This window comes from Gorilla gorilla, chromosome 18, assembly GCF_029281585.2.
Source record: "Gorilla gorilla gorilla isolate KB3781 chromosome 18, NHGRI_mGorGor1-v2.1_pri, whole genome shotgun sequence".
NCBI classification, from domain to species: domain Eukaryota; kingdom Metazoa; phylum Chordata; class Mammalia; order Primates; family Hominidae; genus Gorilla; species Gorilla gorilla.
Window position 1 is genome coordinate 120,362,162 of NC_073242.2, and position 24,370 is coordinate 120,386,531.

The window sequence follows — 24,370 nt, forward strand, 5'->3', positions numbered from 1 at the left end:
TCTGCCTAATGGAAAATGGTGAAGACCCCCTGCTTTGTTCTGAGCCCCTACACCTACCATGTGTTCCCGTGGCTCCAGTCTCGGTGTGTTGATGCTGAGCTGAATCTTTGATATCTCAACGCTGCTGTCATCCTCATTGTGGCCCAGGACAGCCCTCAGTCTTTCAGAAATCACTGCCACCTGTGCCGATATAACTGCGAAGGAAGAAACTAGTTAGGGATGACAAGAACCCCGAAAGGAGGGACGCACCTGCGGCCTAGAGAGCTCCGCCTCCCATCAAGTGCGACTCCACCGATCCTGCTGACTGCACACATCCCCCAGCCAGGTGCTGAACACCAGTGTTTCTTCGCCCCGCAGGGTTTGCAGCCTTCTGGTGCAGCATGTGTCATGGCAAATGGGGCCAGACGCCATCCACTACCTTTTCCTGATTAGCTGAGAGTGGGACATGTTCATTCACCAATATGAACCTCCCCATCTGAAATCCCATGCCAGCCCTCCAGACACCACATCTGTCTAAGCGCATGCCAGAGGTTCCATGTTGGCCCACGGTAATGGGCCACACACAGCCCAACTACATCATTTAAAGGTGAAAACCGCTTTGCTTTTAGAAACAGGACTCACCTGACATGTATCAACCTCTTGCTTAAGCACTGGAACTTTTCCTCCATGTCCCCCATGTACCACATTCTGCACAAGCACATCACTGAATCACCGGAAGGCTGCACTCAGGAACTGGCGCACTTGGTCTGAGTGAAGACCACCGAGGCGCTGCAGCCCCAGCTAGCGCTAACCAAGTTGTGTTAACATTGCCTCCATGCAGAGCTTGCAGTGAGCCAAGATCACACCACTGCACTCCAGCCTGGGTGACAGAGCAAGACTCCGTCTCAAAAAAAAAAAAAAATATATCGCCTCCATGTAGGCCAGGCATGGCGGCTCACACTGAAATCCCAGCACTTTGGGAGGCCAAGACAGGTGGATCACCTGAGGTCAGGAGTTCAAAACCAGCCTGGCCAACATGGTGAAACCCATCTCTACTAAAAAATACAAAAAATTAGCCAGACATGGAGGCAGTCACCTGTAATCCTAGCAACTTGGGAGGCTGAGGCGGGAGAATCGCTTGAACCCAGGCGGCGGAGGTTGCAGTGAGCCGAGATGGCGCCACTGCACTCCATCCTGGGGGACAGAGTGAGATTCTGTCTCAAAAAAAAAAGAAAAAAGAAACTGCATGTTCTCAATCCACAGATGAACATTTCTTACTCTGGATTTTACAGAAAAACCATTGCATGGAAGCAGGATCACAGGGCAGAGACCCTGTGTGTCTGATGTGACATCGACTCCGGCAGGCAGGATGAGCGGGAAAACAGGCATCCTAGTCACGCGTTTTCTTCTCTATCATCATTCGTCCTACTCAGATGCAACTAGCCGAATATTCACCTTCTGCCAAGGGTCTGTGACAGCTTGAGTAGGACTAGCCTTCCACCTTGTCTCAAAAAAGGTTCCACACCCGCCAGCCCGGGGTCAATCTTTACCACCAACTACTGGACTACTAGGAAGACACACCAGCCTGATGTCACTATGGGGAAAATGGCCCAGCCACAGAGCTCCAACCACAGGCTGCACACATGAGACACAGCGTGAGCTCCCATCCATCCTCACCATCACGCTGGCTGGGGTCTGTCATGGAGGCTCTCAGCTCTCCCAGTGCAGCTGTGAGCTGTCCCAGGGGCTCCTCAGCAGAGCTGGGTTCTGCCCTCACTCCCAGGGCTGCATCTGTGAGAAGAAGGAGGATACCAGATGGAAAGACACTCAACAGGACTCTTCACTGCAAAAACAGAAACTACACACAGTCAAATACAGAGCTGTGAACTTCCAAGCTGCTGTGTGCGGCAGACGGAGGGACTGGGAGTCTCTGAGGAGGTAAATGAGGTGTTTTCCCTGATGCTGGATGCCACATCGAAAATTACAACTATAAACAAGTTTCATAAAAAATTACATTTATAAACAAGTTTAAGAAAAAAAGCGGTTCTGTGTGCACCATCAATACCACTCCACCACTGTGAGAAGCATACACACGGAGGAAAACAAGGAGGGTCGAGGGCTGGCGAGGGTGGGGACAGGATCACGGATAGGTGACCATTTAGTCCCCTGGTTCTTCAAACTTTTTTTTTTTTGAGACGGACTCTTGCTCTGTCACCAGGCTGGAGTGCAGTGGTGCGATCTCTGCTCACTGTAACCTCCGCCTCCTGGGTTCAAGCCATCCTCCTGCCTCAGCCTCCCGAGTAGCTGGGACTACAGGCACGCACCACCACGTCCAGCTAATTTTTTGTATTTTTAGTAGAGACGGGATTTCACCACGTTGGCCAAGATGGTCTCAATCTCCTACCCTCGTGATTTGCCTGCCTTAGCCTCTCAAAGTGCTGGGATTACGGGCATGAGCCACTGCGCCCGGCCACCACTTTCAATATAAAAAGGAAATTACGCTGCATATGTTTTTAAAGTAAAAAACCTTCAAATTCTGGGGTTGCTGGAGAAGACACAAGCATGAAAATGCACTGCTATGCACAGCCACAGCCAAAATGAAACCAGAAATCACAGGCTATAGAAATCATAGGCTCTAGGAGTCTGTGCATAAGCCTCATCAGACAAATGATTAGAAACCATTCTGGAAGCCACCAAAAGCTAAGAACAAGTGGACCCCAGGGGAAGGAGGATCCTGGGGGAAGGAGGACACCTCTCAAGAGAAGCAAACGCCTCACACCGCAGGGTACACAGCCCTGAGGCCCCTGTGGCATCCCCAGCACAACTGAGAGGTCATGCTCTCAGGGTGGGTCGGCCGGGCGCGGGGGCTCCCGCCTGTAATCCCAGCACTTTGGGAGGCCGAGGTGGGTGGATCATGAGGTCAGGAGATTGAGACCATTCTGGCTAACACGGTGAAACCCCATCTCTACTAAAAATACAAAAAATTAGCCGGGTGTGGTGGTGGGCGCCTGTAGTCCCAGCCACTCGGGAGGCTGAGGCAGGAGAATGGCGTGAACCTGGGAGGCGGAGCTTACAGTGAGCTGAGATGGCGCCACTGCACTCCAGCCTGGGCAACAGAGCGAGACTCCGTCTCAAAAAAAAAAAAAAAAAAAAAAAGTCTCAACGAGACTCCCTGGCCCTGCAGGTGGAAGGGGATCTAGAAGAGCACACAGGGGGCTGGGTACGGTGGCTCACGCCTGTAATCTCAGCACTTTGAAAGGCCGAGGCAGGCGGATCAGTTGAGGTCAGGAGTTCGAGACCAGCTTGTCCAACATGGCGAAACCCCATCTCTACTAAAAATACAAAAACTAGCAAGGCGTAGTAGTGCGCGCCTATAATCCCAGCTATTACAGAGGCTGAGGCAGGAGAACTACTTGAACCCAGGGGGCAGAGGTTTCAGTGAGCCAAAATCGCGCCACTGCAGTCCACAGCCACAGAGCGAGACTCTGTCTCAAAAAAAAAAAAAAAAAAAAAAAAAGCCCGCAGGGAAGCAGCAGCCTCAGATCTACGTCTTCAGCTCAGAGCGGCTCCCACAGGGAGGTGCTGGCTTCTGCTGGAGATAAAGCCACACACTGCAAGAAAAACCAGCCTCATGATGGCATCTCCCACTGCTGCCCGAGTGCGGCCTTTCAAGGATTCCCAATGAGGGCGTAGATCTGACCGACAGCTGCACCACTGCTCCCCAGAGGCCAAAAGAGCCTGACTTCTACTCCTACCTGCACTGTGCAACAGAAAAGTGCTGCATAACACTCCCTACGACAGGCTCGAGCCAGCGCTGTGGGCCCCAAGGTGGCCGCTGAGAGAGCACCGGAGTCTGAAGCCTGTACAAACACCTCAGTGCGGCCCACAGGAAGATGACGAGTGACAAAGTGGGGCTGTGCACTGCACACACTCCTTTCCGGAAGGTGCTAAGTGATTCTTCAGGACCCCCAGGTAAGAGTCTGTGCCACGGCTGGCACTGGGCATCAGCATGGTGGGCGGACCCTGTACCCACAGCACCGGCTTGAGCTGGCACAGCCACCCCCGAGCTCACTCGGGTGGTGTACCACAACAGACGCTCAAGGTTAGGAAAATGGAAAAGCACAAGTCCCAGAGGGGACAAGCGGCCCAGGAACTTACCTTCTGGCTTCTCTTCAGCAGCAGAGCAGGCCTGGCAGTAGGTGGAGTACAGAGATGGGGGGATTTTATCTGCTCTGGATCACAGGAAAACAATACAATTAAGTCAGCTATGGCTTAAATTAATTCAAGATTACAATCCCCAAATCTATTATAAAATAAAAACATATTAAATTTAAATAAATTATAAATACTGTGTACAGTATGAGCCTGTTTTTACAAAAAAAGATTAAAATATATATATAGATTTAAACAGCACTGTTTCAAAATATATCATATGAATCATATATTAATATCTAAGGGGCTAGACCACAAAATACCACCAGTGATTATCCCTGGGCAGTAAAATTATAAATTATTTCTATTTCTCTCATACAATTTTTGGTAATTTCCAAATTCAAAACACAAATCTTTGTTTTTTTCTTTTTTTTTTTGAGACAGAGTCTCCCACTATCACCCACACTGGAGTGCAGTGGTGCGATCTCGGCTCACGGCAACCTCCGCCTCCCAGGTTCAAGCAATTCTCCTGCCTCACCCTCCCGAGTAGGTGGGATTACAGGCGCCTGCCACCATGCCCAGCTAATTTTTTGTATTTTTAGTAGAGACAGAGTTTCACCATGTTCACCAGGCTGGTCTCGAACTCCTGACCTTGTGATTCACCTGCCTCAGCCTCCCAAAGTGCTGGGATTACAGGTGTGAGCCACCACGCCCAGCAAAACATGAATCTTTGTTAATTTTAATGAATAATACTAAGAAAAATGTTTAGTTCGTGTCATTAAAAATATGCAAAATTGGGCCAGGCGCGGTGGATCCTGCCTGTAATCCCAGCACTTTGGGAGGCCGAGCCAGGCAGATCATGAGGTCAGGAGATTGAGACCATCCTGGCTAACACAGTGAAACCCTGTGTCTACTAAAAATACAAAAACAAAATTAGCCGGGAGTGGTGGCGGGCGCCTGCAGTCTCAGCAACTTGGTAGGCTGAGGTGGGAGAATGGCATGAACCCAGAAGGTGCAGCTTGCAGTGAGCCGAGATTGCGCCACTGCACTCCAGAATGGCTGACAGAGCGAGACTCCGACTCAAAAAATAAAATAAATAAATAAATAAATAAAACGCATTAGTTCATGCTAAAAATCCTTAGCAAATTGGTAAGAGGGAACTTTCTTAACATGATACAGGGTAAGCCAGGTACAGTGGCTCATATTTGTAATCCCAGCACTTTGGGAAGTTGAAGCAGGAGGATTATTTGAGGCCGAGAGAGAGAAGCCTGGGCAACACAGCGAAAATCCGTGTCCTCAAAGCATTTACAAAATGGCTGGATGTGGTGGAGCGCGCCTCTAGACCCAGCTACTTGGGAGGCAGAGGGGGAAGGATTGTTGAAGCCGAGGAGGTCAAGGCTGGCCAGGTGTGGTGGAGCGCGCCTCTAGACCCTGCTACTTGGGAGACAGAGGGGGAAGGATTGTTGAAGCCCAGGAGATCAAGGCTGTAGTAAGCCATGACTGCACCGCTGCATTCCAGCCTGGGTGACAGAGCGGGACCCTGTCTCAAAACAAATGAAAGTAAGGATCCCAGAGAATAAACTTATTTTAAGATTTAAAAAATGATTTTTGCAGAGCATGGTGGCTCACGCTTGTAATCCCAGCACTTTGGGAGGCCGAGGTGGGTGGATCACAAGGTCAGGAGTTTGAGACCAGTCTGGCCAACATAGTGAAACCCCATCTCTACTAAAAATACAAAAATACAAAAAAAGAAAAAAAAAAGGCTTTTTTTGTTTTTTATCTTCTTACAGGTCCCAGAACTTTATAAATTTTGCTGGAATATAGGACTTATACTTTCCTATTTCTTCCAAAGTTGGTTGATACCAACCAACTTTCTTACTAGAAGCCTGCAATGTAAGGGATCCAAGGATACCTTATTATTCTAAACAATAACTTCCAGGTCTACTCTGAAGTTCTGCAGCATGAGGCTTTCCCAGAGCTCTCTTTCATTTTCCTTCAGTTCTCCTCTTTGCACAATCATTATGTACTGAAACATTTTCTTTCACTGAAGAATGATGCAGCCGGGTGCAGTGGCTCACGCCTATAATCCCAGCACTTTGGGAGGCGGAGGTGGGCAGATCGCTTGAGCCCAGGAGTTCAAGACCAGCCTGACTAACATGGTGAAACCCCGTCTCTACTAAAAATACAAAAATTAGCCAGGCGTGGTGGTGCGCGCCTGTAATCCCAGCTACTCAGGAGGCTGAGGCAGGAGAATTCCTTGAACCCAGGAGGTGGAGGTTGCAGTGAGCCAAGATCGCACCACTGCACTCCAGCCTGGGAAAGAGAGTGAGACTTCATCTCAAAAAAAAAAAAAAAAAAAAAAAAAAAAAGGCCAGGAGCAGTGGCTTACATCTGTAATCCCAGCACTCTGGGAAGATGAGGTGGGTAGATCACCTTCTGAGCTCAGGAGTTTGAGAACCGCCTGGCCAATATGGCAAAACCGTCTCTACTAAAAATACAAAAATTAGCAGGGCGTGCTGGTGCATACCTATAATCCCAGCTACTCAGGAGGCTGAGGCAGGAGAATTGCTCCAACCCAGGAGGCAGAGCTTGCAGTGAGCCAAGATTGTGCAGTTGCACTCCAGCCTGGGCGACAGAGCGAGACTCCATCTAAAAAAAAAAAAAAAAAATTAGCCAGGCACAGGCTTGTAATCCCAGCCACTCAGGAGGCTGAAGCAAGAGAATCGCTTGAACCTAAGATGTGGAGGTTGCAGTGAGCCAAGATCTCGCCTCTGCACTCCAAGCCTGGGTGACAGAGTGAGAGTCCAACTAAAAAAAAAAAAAAAAAAAGTAACCAACCAATTTTGGAGCCAATATTTTACAAATAAAACACATTAGTGGTCAAACAAATTTCTCTACAGAAGATCCACAATTCACAATTCTTCGCATTGTCAGAAGAAACCTGGAAGCACAGTCATCCCCTTCTAGCCGTTGCTGCATACCTCTTCAGAGACTCTATAAACGCCACACGGGAATCAGGGACTTTGGGGAGCTGTGGGAAGAGAAGAGACCTGTGAGAGGCTGACAAGGAAAGTCCTTGCTTTCTACACAACTGGTCATAAACTCATGGAGACGCATACTGACCACTCGAGGTGTGAGCAGGGCAGGGAGGAAGTGGGACACGTAGTAAGGCCTCCTGAATATGCTGCAACACAGAGAAGCAGACAGTGCGTCGGTGAGAGCAGCGAGAAGGCAATTCCCACAGACGGTGACCGGTGTTTCAGAGAGTGGACTACGAGGGTTTATTCCAAAGCCACGATGCATTATGAAGTCTTCTTGTGCGTAGTTCCGGGACAAGGCATGTGTAGGGCAGGCCGTGCTAGCCCAGCCCTGAGTCCGTGGGAATGAGGACAACATTCGGCCTGCTCCCTGGGCTTGAACGTGGAGCCTGGATCACTCTGAGGCCACAAGGACCACGTAAGGTCCATTTGGGGCAACTTCCTTGGAGCTAAATTTCAAAACCCTGGGAGCTGCAATCAGCTCATCCACATGTGTAACCACCAGAATTCAAGATGTTTTGGGATCACACCGAATTCAATAAAGCTGTGCTATTCAGCTCTCTGTTACTGACTCCATATTGGTCACAAAGAAGGCACTGATAAAAAAAAAAAGAAACATCATGGCCCCACTGTCTTCCCTCCCAGTGCAAGCTCCCCAATGAACAGTTCCTCTCGGCTGCTTCAGCATGGGAGGGGCATCACCTGCTTTCACAGAGGAAAAAATGTTTCACAGCAAATGCACAGCTCTTGACCTCACCCCGTATCCCCTAAAGGCAGGATCCTCGATTTACAGCCCTCACTTCTGTCTCTCTATGAATAGACAGTGGCCAACCTGCCCCATGCGGCTCTGGGCAGAAATGGGACACACTCCAAAGAGCCCCAGACGCTGACAGGCATCAGAGCGGAGTCTGCACACCCTGCAGGCATCAGAGTGGAGTCTGCACACACTGCAGCTGCTACCGGCCCTTTGGGCAGCCCAGCCTACCTGGCCTCCATGACGGTGATTGGGATTTTCCCCGTATGCTCAAACACCATGACGGCCTTTTCAACATCCTGAAGAGCTTGGCTGTGGGGCTGGTTCCCATACAGGGAGGAAGGGAAAAAGAACAGAGGACTTTAAAGAAAAGAGTGAGCAGCGAAGGCCACACTCAACCTGTGCTTCTTTGTTGAAAGGCTCTGTACACATTAAAGGTAAAGGCCCACGTGTTGTGCGCACAGCAGGGGCCCTGGAGCACTCCACAATGTCCCAAAATACCAGCACGACAGGGGAGGATGACACTGCCACCTCTACACACACAAGGTTCAGACCCAGTGACGTGCGGCCCTCCTTGAGAGCTGAGCTCTGCTGAGAGCCTGCCATGAGCCTCTTTCCTGCCTCTAGGTAAGAGTTGAAAGTAAAGATTTCTAGGTGGGAAGGAGTAGAGACTTAATTTTTGAGATTAAAAAAAATTACGACGGCTGGGTGTCATGGCTAATGTCTATAAACCCAGTGCTTTGAGAGAATAAGCGGGGCAGACTGCTTAAGCCCAAGCAGTTCAAGGCCAGCCTGGGCAACATGATGACATCTCATCTCTAAAAAAATACAAAAACATTAGCCAGGTATAGAGGCATGAGCCAGTGGTGCCAGGTATAGAGGCATGAGCCAGTGGTCCCAGCTACTCAGGACGTGGAGGTGGAAGGACTGCCTGTGCCCAGGAAATCAAGGCTCCAGTGAGCCATCATCGTGCTACCCTACTCCAGCCTGGGCAACAGGGGAAGTCCCTGCATCAAAAAAAAAAACATTCTGAGGCCAGGTGCGGCGGTTCACACCTGTAATCCCAGCACTTTGGGAGGCCAAGGCGGAAGGATCACTTGAGCCCAGGAGTTTAAGACCAGCCTGGGCCACACAGGAAAACCCTATGTCTACAAAAATTTTTAGAAACCAGCCAGGCATGGTGGCACACGCTTGTAGTCCCAGTTACTCAGGAGGTCAAGGTGAGAAGATCGTTTCAACCCATGAGTTTGAGGCTGCACTGAGCTGGGATCACAGCACTATACTTCAGCCTGGTCAACAGAACAAGATCCCACCTCAAAAAAAAAAAAAAAAAAAGTAATTTATAAACAGGAATAAATTATAAATGGAAAATTGTATTAAATATTTTCACCTAACACTTTAATGTCACCTATAAGTGTTCTTCAGTAACTTGTAACTTTAAAATAAAAAGGTCTTAAAAAGTAAAGAACGGAGGGCCAGGCGCAGTGGCTCACACCTGTAATCTCAGCACTTTGGGAGACTGAGGCAGACGGATCACGAGGTCAGGAGACCGAGACCATCCTGGCTAACACGGTGAAACCCCATCTCTACTAAAACCACATAAAATTAGCCTGGCGTGGTGGCGGGTGCCTGTAGTCCCAGCTACTCGGGAGGCTGAGGCAGGAGAATGGCATGAACCCGGAAGGCGGAGCTTGCAGTGAGCTGAGACTGCGCCACTGCACTCCAGCCTGGGCAACAGAACGAGACTCCATCCCAGAAAAAAAAAAAAAGAATAGGCCGGGCGCAGTGGCTCATGCCTGTAACCCCAGGACTTTGGGAGGCCAAGGCGGGCAGATCACGAGGTCAGGAGATCGAGACCATCCTGGCTAACAAGGTGAAACCCCATCTCTACTAAAAACACATAAAATTAGCCTGGCGTGGTGGCGGGTGCCTGTAGTCTGAGCTACTGGGGAGGCTGAGGCAGGAGAATGGTGTGAACCCGGGAGGCGGAGCTTGCAGTGAGCTGAGATCGCACCACTGCACTCCAGCCAGGGCGACAGAGCAAGACTCCGTCTCAAAAAAAAAAAAAAAAAAAAGTAAAAAGTAAAGAATGTTTTCATTAGGCCAGCCGTGGTGGCTCACGCCTGCAATCCCAGCACTTTGGGAGGCTGAGACAGGTGGATCACAAGGTCAGGAGATTGAGACCATACTGGCTAACGTGGTGAAACCCCATCTCTACTAAAAATATACAAAAAATTAGCCAGGCGTGGTGGCAGGCGCCTGTAGGCCCACTATAGGCTACTCGGGAGGCTGAGGCAGGAGAATGGCGTGAACCCGGGAGGCGGAGCTTGCAGTGAGCCGAGACTGCGCCACTGCACTCCAGCCTGGGCGACAGAGCGAGACTCCATCTCAAAAAAAAAAAGAATGTTTTCATTAGTGACCCACACATATCACATGACCATCTGACATTTGGCTGCTATAAAAACAGTTAACACTTGGCCAGGCGCGGTGGCTCACACCTATAATCCCAGCACTTTGGGAGGTCAAGGCGGGCAGATCACGAGGTCAAGAGATCGAGATCATCCTGGCTAACACGGTGAAACCTCGTCTCTACTAAAAAAAATAAAAAAATTAGCCGGGCGTGGTGGCGGGCGCCTGTAATCCCAGCACTTTGAGAGGCAAGGCGGGCGGATCACAAGGTCAGGAGATTGAGACCATTCTGGCTAACATGGCGAAACCCTGACTCTATTAAAAATACAAAAAAATTAGCCAGGCGTGGTGGCGGCTCCTGTAGTCCCAGCTACTCTGGAAGCTGAGGCAGGAGAATGGCGTGAACCCAGGAGGCAGAGGTTGCAGTGAGCCGAGATTGCGCCACTGCACTCCAGCCTGGTGACAGACCAAGACTGAGTCTCCAAAAAAAAAAAAAAAAAAAAAAAAGTTAACACTTTTCTGTGATTCAGAGAAAAACATGACGAACCACCTCTCCATTCAACCCCACAGGAACCAAGATCTCCCAAAAGGACAAATGTCCTGCAGCCTGAGGCACTTCGCTCCGCCACACAGTAACCCTTTCCCTGCCAATGCTGGGGACACACAAGGTGGGACACGGCAACACAGAGGCCCGCAGAGCCTCGCCCCCAGCTGCGCCTGAGGCAAGACCAGACATGAGACTGGGAAGGCTGAAAAACTCAACTCAAGAGTCAAAAGAAACTGGACCTTTGCATGGTGCACGTGACTGGCTGAGACCCTGCAGGGCTCAAGCAACATTACCTCAGTAATGTCCCCAGCTGATGACAAATCCTCGTAGAGTCCCATGTTTTCTATAGAAACCTTCAGAGAAGAGACAGATTGAGAACAAGAAAACAAAGCAGTTTCTTCTGGGACAGGTGTGAGGAGTGGGCATGGAGGGACAGCTTGCCTTGAGGTCGGCCAGCCGTGTCTTGGCCAATGAGATGTAGTCTGTGAGGAGGGAGCGGTACTTGCTGGGAACCAGGGGTGGGTGGAGAATGTGCACCTGAGGACAGATAGCAGAGTGCAGCACCGTTAGTCTGGGAACTGCCTGGAATTCCAGGGAGGCCACAATTCACTTCCAACATCCACAGTGCTGAGTAGAGAAACACAGCCCTTTACAGACTTATGACTATGCAAAGCAAACCATTAGTAAAATTAAAACACAAGTCGGGCGCAGTGGCTTACACCTGTAATCCCAGCACTTTGGGAGGCTGAGGCAGGCAAATCACGAGGTCAGGAGATGGAGACCATCCTGGCTAACACGGTGAAACCCTGTCTCTACTAAAAATACAAAAAAATTAGCCGGGCGTAGTGTCGGGCACCAGTAGTCCCAGCTACTCGGGAGACTGAGGCAGGAGAATGGCGGGAACCCAGGAGGCGGAGCTTGCAGTGAGCCGAGATCACGCCACTGCACTCCAGCCTGGGTGACACAGTGAGACTCCATTTCCAAAAAAAAAAAAAAAAAAAAAAACCACAATAGAAGGCTGCTTCCCCAGGTGAAAAATGAAGAAACCCTAATGTAGTTGGTCCTGCAAGTCCAGAGCGGCTCACTGGGGGAACCACGGATGTGCAATCCTAGCAGCAGCAGCAGGAACCGGCCCCGGCCCGCCTGCAGCTCCATGCCTTTGGCTTCCTAGTCAAAGGGGACAGAGGGGACATAGCATGTTTTTTTCTTTTGAGAGGGAGTTTTGCTCTTATTGCCCAAGCTGGAGTGCAATGGTGCAGTCTCGGCTCACTGCAACCTCCGCCTCCCGGGTTCAAGCAATTCTCCTGCCTCAGCCTCCTGAGTAGCTAGGACTACAGGCATGCGCTACCACGCCCGGCTAATTTTGTATTTTCAGTAGACAGCGGGTTTCTCCACATTGGTCAGGCTGGTCTCGAACTCCTGATCTCAAGTGATCTGCCCTCCTCAGCCTCCAAAAGTGCTGGGTTACAGGTGTGAGCCACCACGCCCGACCAATATTCTTAAAAGATGAGGGTCAGGCTGGGCACAGTGGCTCACGCCTGTAATCCCAGAACTTTGGGAGGCCAAGGCGGAAGGATCACTTGAGCTCAGTTCAGGGCCAGCTTGGGCAACACAGCAAGACCCCATCTGTACTAAAAAAAGAGAAAAAGAAAAAACAGCCAGGTTTGCTGGCATGCGCCTGTAGTCCCAACTACTCAGGAGGCTGAGGTGGGAGAACTGCTTGACCTGGGAGGTCTAGGCTACAGTGAGCTATGATGGCAACACTGCACTCTAGCCTAGGCAACAGAGTGAGACTGTCTCAAAAAAAACCCCCCAAAAAAACAAAAAAACAAAAAAAAAAAACCCACATGAAATTTAAAAAAAAAAAGCAAACTTGAGATCCTAAAACCCTCACTGCAGTACAACTCGCTCTTCCTGCCTAACTGGGTGCTGAGAACGTCTCTCCACGTCACCGCTCAGACCTGCTCACTGTTTTGAGGGAGACTGAACAGTGACAATGTATCTACCCACCTCCTTGGCCTAGATGAGAAAAGGGTTTCTTAGCAGTTGCCATGACTGGCACACATGCACTCACTGTGTGTCCATGTGGACACCTCCAGTTGCAATGTTTGTGTTGTTTCACCATAAACGGCTTGGGGAAAGGGAAGGGGAAGGGCCTGGCTGAGAGGCTCAGAGCAGATCTGCAGGAGGCTCTTGGGGAGGCCAAGGCAGTCCTCAGATGCAGCAGGTGAGCAGAAGCACCAGAAATCATGGACGTGGCAGCCAGCTTCTTACCTGCAGGTACCGGGGAGACTCAAAAGGCACGAGGTCTGACAAGAACGTAAACAGGAAGACCAGTGCCTTCTTGCTGCAGCCATGGTAGCCTCGCGTGCTCCCAAAGGAGGCCTGTGTGGAGAGAAGAGCATGAAGCCAGGACACCCAGGCGCGGCTGCACCACCTAGGCAGTGTCCTCTGTGGAGAGGAGGGCGTGAAGCCCAGGACAGCCAGGCGCGGCTGCACCACCTAGGCAGTGTCTTGTGTGGAGAGAAGAGTGTGAAGCCCACCTAGGCAGTGTCCGGGCGGCTGCTCTAGTCGGCCTCCTAAACAGAGAGGAAAAAAGAGAAACACCAAAAAGTCATTGCGATTCATACATTTACAGATGTCACGACTGCGCTTTGACTGAAGAGACGATCTAAAAGTTACTCGAAGAAAAACAGTTAAAAATCATTAGCTATAACAAACACTAACTATGGGATCCTTTTGGGATCCTTAGGGGTACAATTTGCTAAATGCCCTAAGAAGTGTTTGTGCACAGCAAACAAATTGATTTTGTGGGATGAAGCCACTTCTGAACACACTTTAACTTCTAACCTCATCCATCAGTGGACAGATCACTGCAAGAGAGGTGGGTAAGGAACACAGGCCAAGGAGGGCCACCCCTCAGACAATGAAGCTGCAAGACCCTAGTAGAGCAAGTGAGGAACATGAGCAAACCCTCCCAGGAACGAAGGGGGCTGCAGGAAAGTCCTGGGGGCCGCAGTGAGTCAGGGAAGGAAGGAGATTTTAAATGGGCATGGCCCTGAACGCATCATAGTGAACCTGCAGACAGAATGTGGACCTCTGTGAACACTGAACCGCTTACCTGCAAAACCAGACGAGCTCCCGCCACCCTAGCCCCACGTGAGACCACAGGACATCCTGGTGAAACCTCAGCAAGTTACCATCTATCAGGAAACCTGAACTCCAACGTGAACTGAAGGCTCACCTTGGTCTTTCTGAAAGCGTGCAAAATTGTGTTTTTTTTTTTTTTTTTGGAGACAGAGTCTCGCTCTGTCACCCAGGCTGGAGTGCAGTGGCGCCATCTTGGCTCACTGCAACGTCCGCCCCCCTAGGTTTGAACAATTCTCCTGCCTCCCTAGTAGCTGAGATTACAGGCATTTGCTACCACTCCCAACTATTTTTTTCTTTTTTTTTTTTGAGAGAGAGAGTCTCACTCTGTCACCCAGGCTGGAGTGCAATGGTGCAATCAGGGCTCACCGCAACCTCTGCCTCCCGGGTTCAAGTGATTCTCCCACCTCTGCCTCCCAAGTAGCTGGGACTACAAGCACGCGCCACCAAGCCCGGTTTTTTTTTCCTTTTTTCCTGAGACAAAGCCTCACTCTGTCACCCAGGCTGGAGAGCAGTGGCGTAATCTCGGCTCACTGTAAACTCCGCCTCCCAGGTTCAAACGATTCTCCTGCCTCAGCCTCCTGAGTAGCTGGGATTACAGGTGTGCACCACCATGCCTGGCTAATTTTGTGTTTTTAGTAGAGACAGGGTTTCATCGTGTTGGCCAGGCTAGTCTCGAACTCCTGACCTCAGGTGATACCTTGGCCTCCCAAAGTGCTGGGATTACAGACATGAGCCACCACGTCTGACCTAGCTAATTTTTGTATTTTTAGTAGAGATGAGGATTTGCCATGTTGGCCAGGCTGGTCTCAAACTCCTGACCTCAAGCGATCCACCCGCCTCGGCCTTCCAAAGTGCTGGGATTACAGGCATGAGCTATCACGCCTGACCATGTGTAGATTCTTTTGAATGTTATCATCATGCAGACAGACCCAAAAAGCCATTAGATAAAAAGGGGAAAATGCTGATAACGCTTGTCAAATGTCTCTGAGAGGGACAGAGTCACGGAAAAACAAAGCTGAGAGACATGAACTGTCCATGCCAAATACCAGGAAAGCAGCTCAATACTTGTCAGTTAAAAATTTAAATAAAACCTGAGACCACTCAAGGGTTCCCTTCTCAAAACATCAGCACCCAGTTTCAACCTTAAATTCTCCCACCAAGCACACCATGCCTTATCACCCTCCATTCAGCCATCCACAACGCAACTGCTCCTGTCTCCTGGCAACGTTCACTCAATTCACAGTGAGCCAGATGATCACTGGCTGCAGCAGGAACAGTCCTGACCCGTCACCAAAGGCATTGCTATCAAGTATCTAAGTGACACGCGCAAGCCAGACCTGGGGTCACAGCAGCCATTTTTAGAGTTGCTGGGATAAAAGGCAGTTCTGTTTGTTACTTTTGAAAAAATTACACTTAATGGCTGGGTGCAGTGGCTCACTCTGGTAATTCCAACACTTTGGGAGGTTGAGGCAGGAAGATCACTTCAGCCCAGGAGCTCAAGACCAGCCAGGACGGCCGGGCGCGGTGGCTAGCGCCTGTAATCCCAACACTTTGGGAGGCCGAGGCGGGCAGATCACGAGTTCAGGAGATCGAGACCATCCTGGCTAACCCGGTGAAACCCTGTCTCTACTAAAAATACAAAAAATTAGCCGTGTGTGGTGGCAGGCGCCTGTAGTCCCAGCTACTCAGGAGGCTGAGGCAGGAGAATGGCATGAACCCGGGAGGTGGTTACCGTGAGCCAAGGTCGCACCACTGCACTCCAGCCTGGGCAACAAGAGCGAAACTCCATCTAAAAAAAAAAAAAAAAAAGACCAGCCAGGGCAACATAGTGAGACACTAGGTCCACAGAAAATTTTTTAATAATTAGCCAGGTGTGGTGACATACACCTGCTGTCTCAGCTGCTCGGGAAGTTGAGGTGGGAGGATCATTTGAGCCTGGAAGGTTGAGACTGCAGTGAGCCATGATCACACCACCACATCCCAGCCTGGGAGACAGAACAGAGACCTTGCCTCAAAAAAACAAACAAAAAAACCCCACAAATTACATTTAACTACATAATGTGATATGCTGAGAATTATATTAATTACCCCAAAGGGCTCAAATTCGCGATCATTTGGTCTATTTATATTAACATTTCCTAAAAGTAAAAAAAAGAATTTTTTTTTTGAGACGGGGTCTTGCTCCATTGCCCAGGCTGGAGTGCAGTGGTCTGATCTTGGCTCACTGCAACCTGCGCGTTCCCGGTTCAAGCAATTCTCCTGCCTCAGCCTTCTGAGTAGCTGGGATTACAGGCACCTGCCACCATACCAGCTAAATTTTGTATTTTTGGTAGAGATGGGGTTTTGCCACATTGCCCAGGGTGGTCTTGAACTACTGAGCTCAAGCAATCTGCCCATCTCGTCCTCCCACAGTGCTGGTATTTGCCCTCAAAAGTAAAAATTAAAACAGATGTTCAGGCCAAGCGCGTTGGCTCATGCCTGTAATCCCAGCACTTTGGGAGGCTAAGTGGGGTGGATGACGAAGTCAAGAGATCGAGACCATCCTGGCCAACATGGTGAAACCCCATCTCTACCAAAATTACAAAAATTAGCCAGGTGTGGTGGCGGGCACCTGTAGTCCCAGCTACTCAGGAGGTTGAAGCAGGAGAATCGCTTGAACCCAGGAGGTGGGAGTTGCACTCCAGCCTGGTAACAGAGGGGGACTCCATCTCAAAAAACAAAACAAAACATAACAAAAACAGATGTTCAAACACTGAATATGCATATATACATTTATCAAAACTCATCTAACTATCTGGACATGGTGGCTCATGCCTGTAATTCCAGTACTTCAGGGGTTAAGGTGGGGGGATCGCATGAGGCCAGGAATCTGAGACCGGCCTGAGCAACACGGTATGACGTTGTATTTACAAAAAAATTTTTTTTAATTAGCTGGGTGTGGTGGCACACACCTGTAGTCCCAGTTACTCTGGAAGCTGAGGCAGGAGGACTGCTTGACCCCAGGAGGTAAAGGCTGCAGTGAGCTATGATCACGCCATTGCACTCCAGCCTGGGCAACACCCAGTCTCTTAAAAGAAAACACAAAAAGAAAAAACAAAAAACCTCATTTAATGGTACACTTAAATTGGATAACTTTCATTATTTCATTTAAACTATATTTTGATAAAGTTGATTTGAAAAGGTGAAAGAAAAGCAAACAAAACCAAAACACCACCATCAACACAGCACTTCAGAGTATTCCTCTCCCAACCGTCGCCTCTGGAACCGAAGAAAAAGCAGCCCAGGGAGACACCTGAGCCACGGCTCAGGGAGACCCACCAACTCCTGACCCAAGAGCACCAGGTGGATTCTGGCACAAATCTCTCAGCGCCTCACTAAGGACACAACAAACACCTCTCCTCTTAGTTTAGTGGAAGCCCCAGGCTAACTGGGCAGAGCTGGGGAGGGCCTGAGGGCAGGTGAGAAGGAACTCTAAGCAACAGAAGTGAGTTGACACTGCACCAGTCGCCACCTTCTCCCAACACAAGCAGATGCGGCTCAGCCTCCTGTGCAGCCTCAGCTCCTCAGAAGGCCTGGTGGGGAGCAGGCACCGCAGCCACGATGGCGATGCAGGCACCGCAGCCCTTGAAAATTTCAGGGAGCTGAGACTCCTACAAAGAGGCAACTACTTCACCGAGGTGGTGATGGGAGGCAAACTCAATACTTTTTTTTTTTTTTTTTTTTGAGACAGAGTCTTGCTCTGTCTCCCAGGCTGGAGTGTAGTAATGCAATCCCAGCTCATTGCAGCCTCAACCTCCTTGGCTCAAGTAATCATCCTGCCTCAGCCGGTAAGTAGCCAGGACCACAGGTGGTTACCATCACACCCAGCTAACTGCTACATTCTGTGGAGACCGGGGTCTCACTGTGCTGCCCAGGCTGATCTTGAACCCCTGGGCTCAAGCAATCCTCCTGCCTAGGCCTCCCAAACTGCTGAGATTACAGGCATGAGCCACTGTACCTGGCCCGAACCCAAAACTTCTACAAAAATTAGCTCTTCAAATGGAAACTTTACTCACAAGCACTAAAAGAAACCATGGCGGTCCTTCAAAGCTGATATCTCAAATACACCCAACTCCCGACATGAACTGGGGGTTTTCACAGGGGTTGCCCAGGGATCCCCGAGGTCTCAGGAGCTCAGACTCAGTAGTCTCAAATGGGCCCTGGATCTTTATTTCCAAAGCCCCCTCCAGGCGAGTCTAATGCCCACTCAGGTTCAGGAACAGCTGCATAAACTTCTGTCAGAGAGAACACTGTGTGTGTTCCAAAGAAAAAGGAAGAATATGTGATACGGCTGAAGAAGTGAGGTACTTGTTTCAGGACTTACATGAAAATTAGAGACGCAAGGCTGGGCGCGGTGGCTCATGCCTGTAATCCCTGCACTTTGGGAGGCCGAGGGAGGCGGACCACTTAAGGTCAGGATTTTGAGACCAGCCTGACCAACATGATGAAACCCTGTCTCTACTAAAAATTAGCCAGGTGTGGTGGCAAACGCCTGTAACCCCAGCTACTCGGGAGGCCGAGGCAGGAGAATTGCTTGAACCCAGGAGGAGGAGGTTGCAGTGAGCCGAGGTCGCACACTGCACTCCAGTATGAGTGATAGAATGAGACTCCGCCTCAAAAAAATAAATAAATAAATAAATAAATAAATAAATAAATAAAAAGGAAAGGCCAGGCGCAGTGGCTCATGCCTGTAATCCCAGCACTTTGGGAGGACAAGGCGGGCGGATCACGAGGTCAGGAGTTAGAGACCAGCCTGACCAACATGGTGAAACCCCGTCTCTACTAAAAATACAAAAATGAGCTGGGCGTGGTAGTGCGCACCTGTAATCCCAGCTACTCAGGAGGCTGAGGCAGGAGAATCGCTTGAAACTGGGCAGCGGAGTTTGCAGTGAGCCGAGAAGGTGAGCTTTCTGTATGACTGCACTCTAGCCTGGGCGACAGAGGAAGACTCCGTCTCAAAAAATAAAAAAAGGGAAAATAAGAGACATTGTATACTCTGCAAAAAGCAGCATCCACTTCTGCGTCCCCTCTTTCCTGAATTCACTCATTTTCTTTTTTTTCTTTTTGGGATGGAGTCTCCTTCTGTCACCCAGGCTGGAGTACAGTGGTGCAATCACAGCTCACTGCAGCCTTGATCTCCCAGGCTCAAGTAATCCTTACGTCTCAGCCTCCCGAGTAACGAGGACTACAGGTGTCTGCCACCACACCTGCGTAGTTTTTGTTTTGTGTGTGTTTTTTTTTTTTTTTTGGTGGAGATGAGGTTTCACTATAGTGTCCAGGCTTGATTTCGCTACTTTTCTTATAAAAGACAGCAGGAGGCTCCGTCAACTAAGTGAGACGGAAACCAGGTGAAGGAGCTGAGGCCCCGACAGGGAGAACCCAGACTCCTCGGCACATGCAGAGGAAGATCCGCCGAGGCCCCGACAGGGAGAACCCAGACTCCTCGGCACATGCAAAGATCCGCCGAGGCCCCGACAGGGAGAACCCAGGCTCCTCGGCACATGCAGAGGAAGATCTGCCAAGGCCCCGACAGGGAGAACCCAGACTCCTCGGCACATGCAGAGGAAGATCCGCCGAGGCCCCGACACGGAGAACCCAGGTTCCTCGGCACATGCAGAGAAAGATCTGCCAAGGCCACTCGGCAAAGCTGACAGCAAGGTTGCTCACTCACATGACAGAGAGTCAGGTGGGGACAGCATGGTCCCCACTCCCAGGCCTTCTGGGAAGATCAGGTATTAGGTAGCTGATTGGCAGGTCACTTACCTTGAACCAGTCTGCATATGACAGGAACGCAGAGGGGCCCTCCAGTGCTGCCTGGCGCACAACCAGGAATGCAGTGACCATGCTGTCCAGCTGGCAGCTCTCGAATGCCTGGGCCATCAAACGCGCCACCCAGTCTAGTTAAGAACCATGACACAGTCACAGCAAGGCAAGGGCAGCCAGCAGGAACATGACGTGAGTTATGCTGGGTGATCAGGTATTCCAGAAGGAGACTGTGCACACCCAAACACCAAGTTTTAAAAGACTACACAGCAATTATAGCATGTCAAGTGCAAACCACTGGAGACCTGAATGAAGCAGCGGTGCACACTCCGGCCTCTCAGAGCAGCAGGCAGTGCTTATGGAAGTGTCCGACGAAGACCGTTCCACCGACAGGAGGCATTGCAGGTTCCAGGCAGGTAGGGAAGGGCTTCACTGAGAGGCTCACCCACAGTCAGCTGGGACTCTGCTGACACCCCCCTACACACACTCTTGACCAGCACCACCGGGATCTCGTAAAAGCTCACCTTCAAGCAGCTGCTGCGCTTCTGGGAAGCAGACAACCAGGGCAGACACAAAGGAGAGCACTCGCTGCCAGTGAACCTCCTGCGTTTCCAGAACTTCTTGCAAATGGCCAACCAACTCCTCTGGACTCAGCATCACAAAGAGCTGAAATAAAAGCATCCGCTCCCTTCAATATCCAAGCAAACCACTGTGGGACAGATGACACCTCACCTCCCTCCCAGCCGGCGGCCACCGCAGCCCCCTCACTTCCCACTGCAAAGGTAACATGTGGAGCTGTGACACCTCACACTGTGGCGTCTCTCCCCTCACAGTGGCCAGCACCTGGTTGGAGATAATTCTCCCTATCTCAAGGAGGAGGGGCTCGGCCCAAGTGACAAGTTCAGTCTCCTGACCCAAGTGGTGGCCTTGATAAGGACAGCCACATCTCACCAGACATCCCTGAACCTCTCAATGTGCCGTCCACGGCAGGCAGCATGACAAGTACTTGGCAGATTTTTTTTTTTTTTATAAGCCCAAGTAAGTAAGGTTTATTTTTAAAATGCAAGGATAATTTATTTTTTTTTTTAATTTTTTTTTATTTTTTATTGATCATTCTTGGGTGTTTCTCGCAGAGGGGGATTTGGCAGGGTCACAGGACAATAGTGGAGGGAAGGTCAGCAGATAAACAAGTGAACAAAGTTCTCTGGTTTTCCTAGGCAGAGGACCCTGCGACCTTCCGCAGTGTTTGTGTCCCTGCGTACTTGAGATTAGGGAGTGGTGATGACTCTTAACGAGCATGCTGCCTTCAAGCATCTGTTTAACAAAGCACATCTTGCACCGCCCTTAATCCATTCAACCCTGAGTGGATACAGCACATGTTTCAGAGAGCACAGGGTTGGGGGTAAGGTCACAGATCAACAGGATCCCAAGGCAGAAGAATTTTTCTTAGTACAGAACAAAATGAAGTCTCCCATGTCTACCTCTTTCTACACAGACACGGCAACCATCCGATTTCTCAATCTTTTCCCCACCTTTCCCCCCTTTCTATTCCACAAAACCGCCATTGTCATCATGGCCCGTTCTCAATGAGCTGTTGGGTACACCTCCCAGACGGGGTGGTGGCCGGGCAGAGGGGCTCCTCACTTCCCACTAGGGGCGGCCGGGCAGAGGTGCCCCTCACCTCCCGGACGGGGCGGCTGGCCGGGCGGGGGGCTGACCCCCCCCCACCTCCCTCCTGGACGGGGCAGCTGGCCGGGCGGGGGGGGGCTCCTCACTTCCCAGTAGGGGCGGCCGGGCAGAGGCGCCCCTCACTTCCCCAACGGGGCGGCTGGCCAGGCGGGGGGCTGACCCCCCCACCTCCCTCCCGGACGGGGCGGCTGGCCAGGCGGGGGTACTTGGCAGATCTTAATCCCCCCGCCACGAGCTCAGAAGCAGGTATAATAACACCTCCACTCACCCTGCGGTACAGTGCGGTGAGCAGAGGGTGTGTCCGCGCAAAGCTCCACTCTCTCTGCATCTGAACAGCATCAGATGCTGCAGGGGGAGAAACAGACAAAAACTTCAAGTAAGAGATCAAAAAGTTGTGGGTTTTTGTAGGGACCAGCCCCACAGGGTCGGTGGGTCTCTCCCTGTGTGCGGCGACGAGAGAGTGTAGAAAGAAAGATACAAGACAAAGAGATAAAAGACAAGACAGCTGGGCCCGGGGGACCACTACCATCAATGCGCGGAGACTGGTAGTGGCCCTGAATGTCTGGCTCTGCTGTTATTTATTGGATACAAAGCAAAAGGGGCAGGGTAAAGAGTGTAAGTCATCTCCAACGATAGGTAAGCTCACGTGGGTCACGTGTCCACTGGACAGGGGGCCCTTCCCTGCCTGGCAGCCGAGGCAGAGAGGGAGAGGAGACAGACAGAAAGACAGCTTACGCCATTATTTCGGCATATCAGAGACTTTTAGTACTTTCACTAATTTGCTACTGCTGTCTAGAAGGCAGAGCCAGGTGTACAGGATGGAACGTGAAGGTGGACTAGGAGCGTGACCACTGAAGCACAGCATCACAGGGAGACGGTTAGGCCTCCAGATAACTGGGGGAGAGCCTGACTGATGTCAGGCCCTCCACAAAAGGTGGAGGAACAGAGTCTTCTCTAAACTCCCCCGGGGAAAGGGAGACCCCCCCCTTTCCCGGTCTGCTTAGTAGTGGGTGTTGTTCCTTGACACTTTTCGCTACCGCTAGACCACGGTCCGCCTGGCAACGGGCGTCTTCCCAGACGCTGGCGTCACCGCTAGACCAAGGAGCCCTCTGGTGGCCCTGTCCTAGCATAACAGAAGGCTCACACTCTTGTCTTCTGGTCACTTCTCACCATGTCCCCTCAGCTCCTGTCTCTGAATGGCCTGGCTTTTCCTAGGTTACGATTATAGAGCGAGGATTATTATAATATTGCAATAAAGAGTAATTACTACCAACTAATGATTAATGATATTCATATGTAATCATATCTAAGATCTATATCTGGTATAACAATTCTTGTTTTATATTTTATTATACTGGAACAGCTCATGTCCTCGGTCTCTTGCCTCAGCGCCTGGGTGGCTTGCCGCCCACAGGTTTTGTTTTTGGACAGGGTCTCACTATCACCCAGGCTGGAGTGCAGTGCTCACCACAGCCTCGACCTCCCTGACTCAAGCAATCCACCTGCCTCAGTCTCCCAAGTAGCTGCGACCACAGGCGTGTGCCACCATACCCAGATACTTTTTGTATTTTTATTTTTTTGATGCTGAGTCTCACTCTGTCACCCAGGCAGGAGTGCAGTGGTACAATCTCGGCTCACTGCAAGCTCTGCCTCTCGGGTTCAAGCGATTCTCCTGCCTCAGCCTCCCGAGTAGCTGGGACTACAGGCGCCCACCACCACGCCCAGCTAATTTTTGTATTTTTTAGTAGAGATGGGGTTTCACTCTTTTGGCCAGGCTGGTCTCGAACTTCTGACCTCATGACCCGCCCATCTCGGCCTCCCAAAATGCTGGGATTACAGGCGTGAGCCACTGCTCCTGGCCAAAAAGTTGTGTTTCAAAGCTTCAGTGTGAAGACAGATCTTAATATGTACTTTTTCAGTTATTAAAGTTCACCATCTCCCTGTTTGTTGCCTATTTGCTATATCATCAATTCTGTTTCTCAGGCCCGGTTACTTACTTGTAATGCTTTGTCATATTCACAATACATATTTCCCAATGTACCAACTGCATTTCAATTTTCCTACTTTTAAACTGTCAATAAGGCCAGGCTAGGTGGCTCACGCCTGTAATCCCAGCACTTTGGGAGGCCGAGGCGGGTGGATCACAAGGTCAGGAGTTCTAGACCAGCCTGGCCAAGATGGTGAAACCCTGTCTCTACTCAAAATACAAAAAGTAGCTGGGCATGGTGGCAGGCGCCTGTAATTCCAGCTACTCGGGAGGCTGAGGCAGGGAATAGCTTGAACCCAGGAGGCAGAGGTTGCAGTGAGCTGAGATCGCACCACCGCACTCCAGCCTGGGCAACAGAGTAAGACTCCGTCTCAAAAAAATAAATAAATACATAAAATAAGATAAACTGTGAATAAATCAATCATGGTGGGGATGCTGTTCAAAGGAAGCTCAGCTCAGTCAAGTGATGATAAACTCCTGAGCACCTCACAGCACCTGTTGGGAGCCATCCGTGTATCCCTCATCTCCCACCAGTTTCCTGCCTGAGCATCTACCCTGGGGATATGCTAGATATAGAAAAAGCTCAAAGTGTTCATCATAGCCTTATTCGTAAGATTGAAATCTTGGGTACAGTCTGTCATACATGGGTAACAGGACACCCATTGGGCAGACGATGCCTGGGCCATCAAACGCACCACCGAGTCTAGCTGAGAACCATGACACAGTCACAGCAAGGCAAGGGTAGCCAGCAGAAAGATAACGTGAGTTGTGCTGGGTGATCAGGTATTCCAGAAGGAGAATGTGCATGCTCAAACACCAAGTTTTAAAAGACTAGACAGCGGCTGGGCGCAGTGGCTCACGCC

General features: G+C 50.4%; 1 protein-coding gene across 17 annotated transcripts in view; it reads right to left on the minus strand.

Moving 5' to 3' along the window:
- FANCA (FA complementation group A) overlaps nucleotides 1-24,370 on the minus strand; it is an 80,789-nt gene that overhangs the window by 32,814 nt on the left and 23,605 nt on the right. For 16 of the 17 annotated variants that reach the window (XR_008672394.2, XM_055364582.2, XM_063700403.1 and 13 more), the window contains exons 12-23: nucleotides 21,789-21,865; nucleotides 20,356-20,497; nucleotides 19,832-19,965; nucleotides 13,154-13,264; nucleotides 11,321-11,416; nucleotides 11,173-11,232; nucleotides 8,155-8,243; nucleotides 7,255-7,315; nucleotides 7,113-7,162; nucleotides 4,138-4,211; nucleotides 1,657-1,770; nucleotides 58-194 (exon numbers count right to left, since the gene is read on the minus strand). Coding sequence is in view for 15 of the 17 variants with exons in the window: in XM_055364582.2 (XP_055220557.2) it covers nucleotides 58-194; nucleotides 1,657-1,770; nucleotides 4,138-4,211; nucleotides 7,113-7,162; nucleotides 7,255-7,315; nucleotides 8,155-8,243; nucleotides 11,173-11,232; nucleotides 11,321-11,416; nucleotides 13,154-13,264; nucleotides 19,832-19,965; nucleotides 20,356-20,497; nucleotides 21,789-21,865 (1,145 nt within the window). In the remaining 2 variants the exon portion in view is untranslated. Of the gene's footprint in view, nucleotides 1-57; nucleotides 195-1,656; nucleotides 1,771-4,137; nucleotides 4,212-7,112; nucleotides 7,163-7,254; nucleotides 7,316-8,154; nucleotides 8,244-11,172; nucleotides 11,233-11,320; nucleotides 11,417-13,153; nucleotides 13,265-19,831; nucleotides 19,966-20,355; nucleotides 20,498-21,788; nucleotides 21,866-24,370 lie in introns of those variants that run through there. The other variant, XR_008672395.2, reaches the window with a different exon arrangement.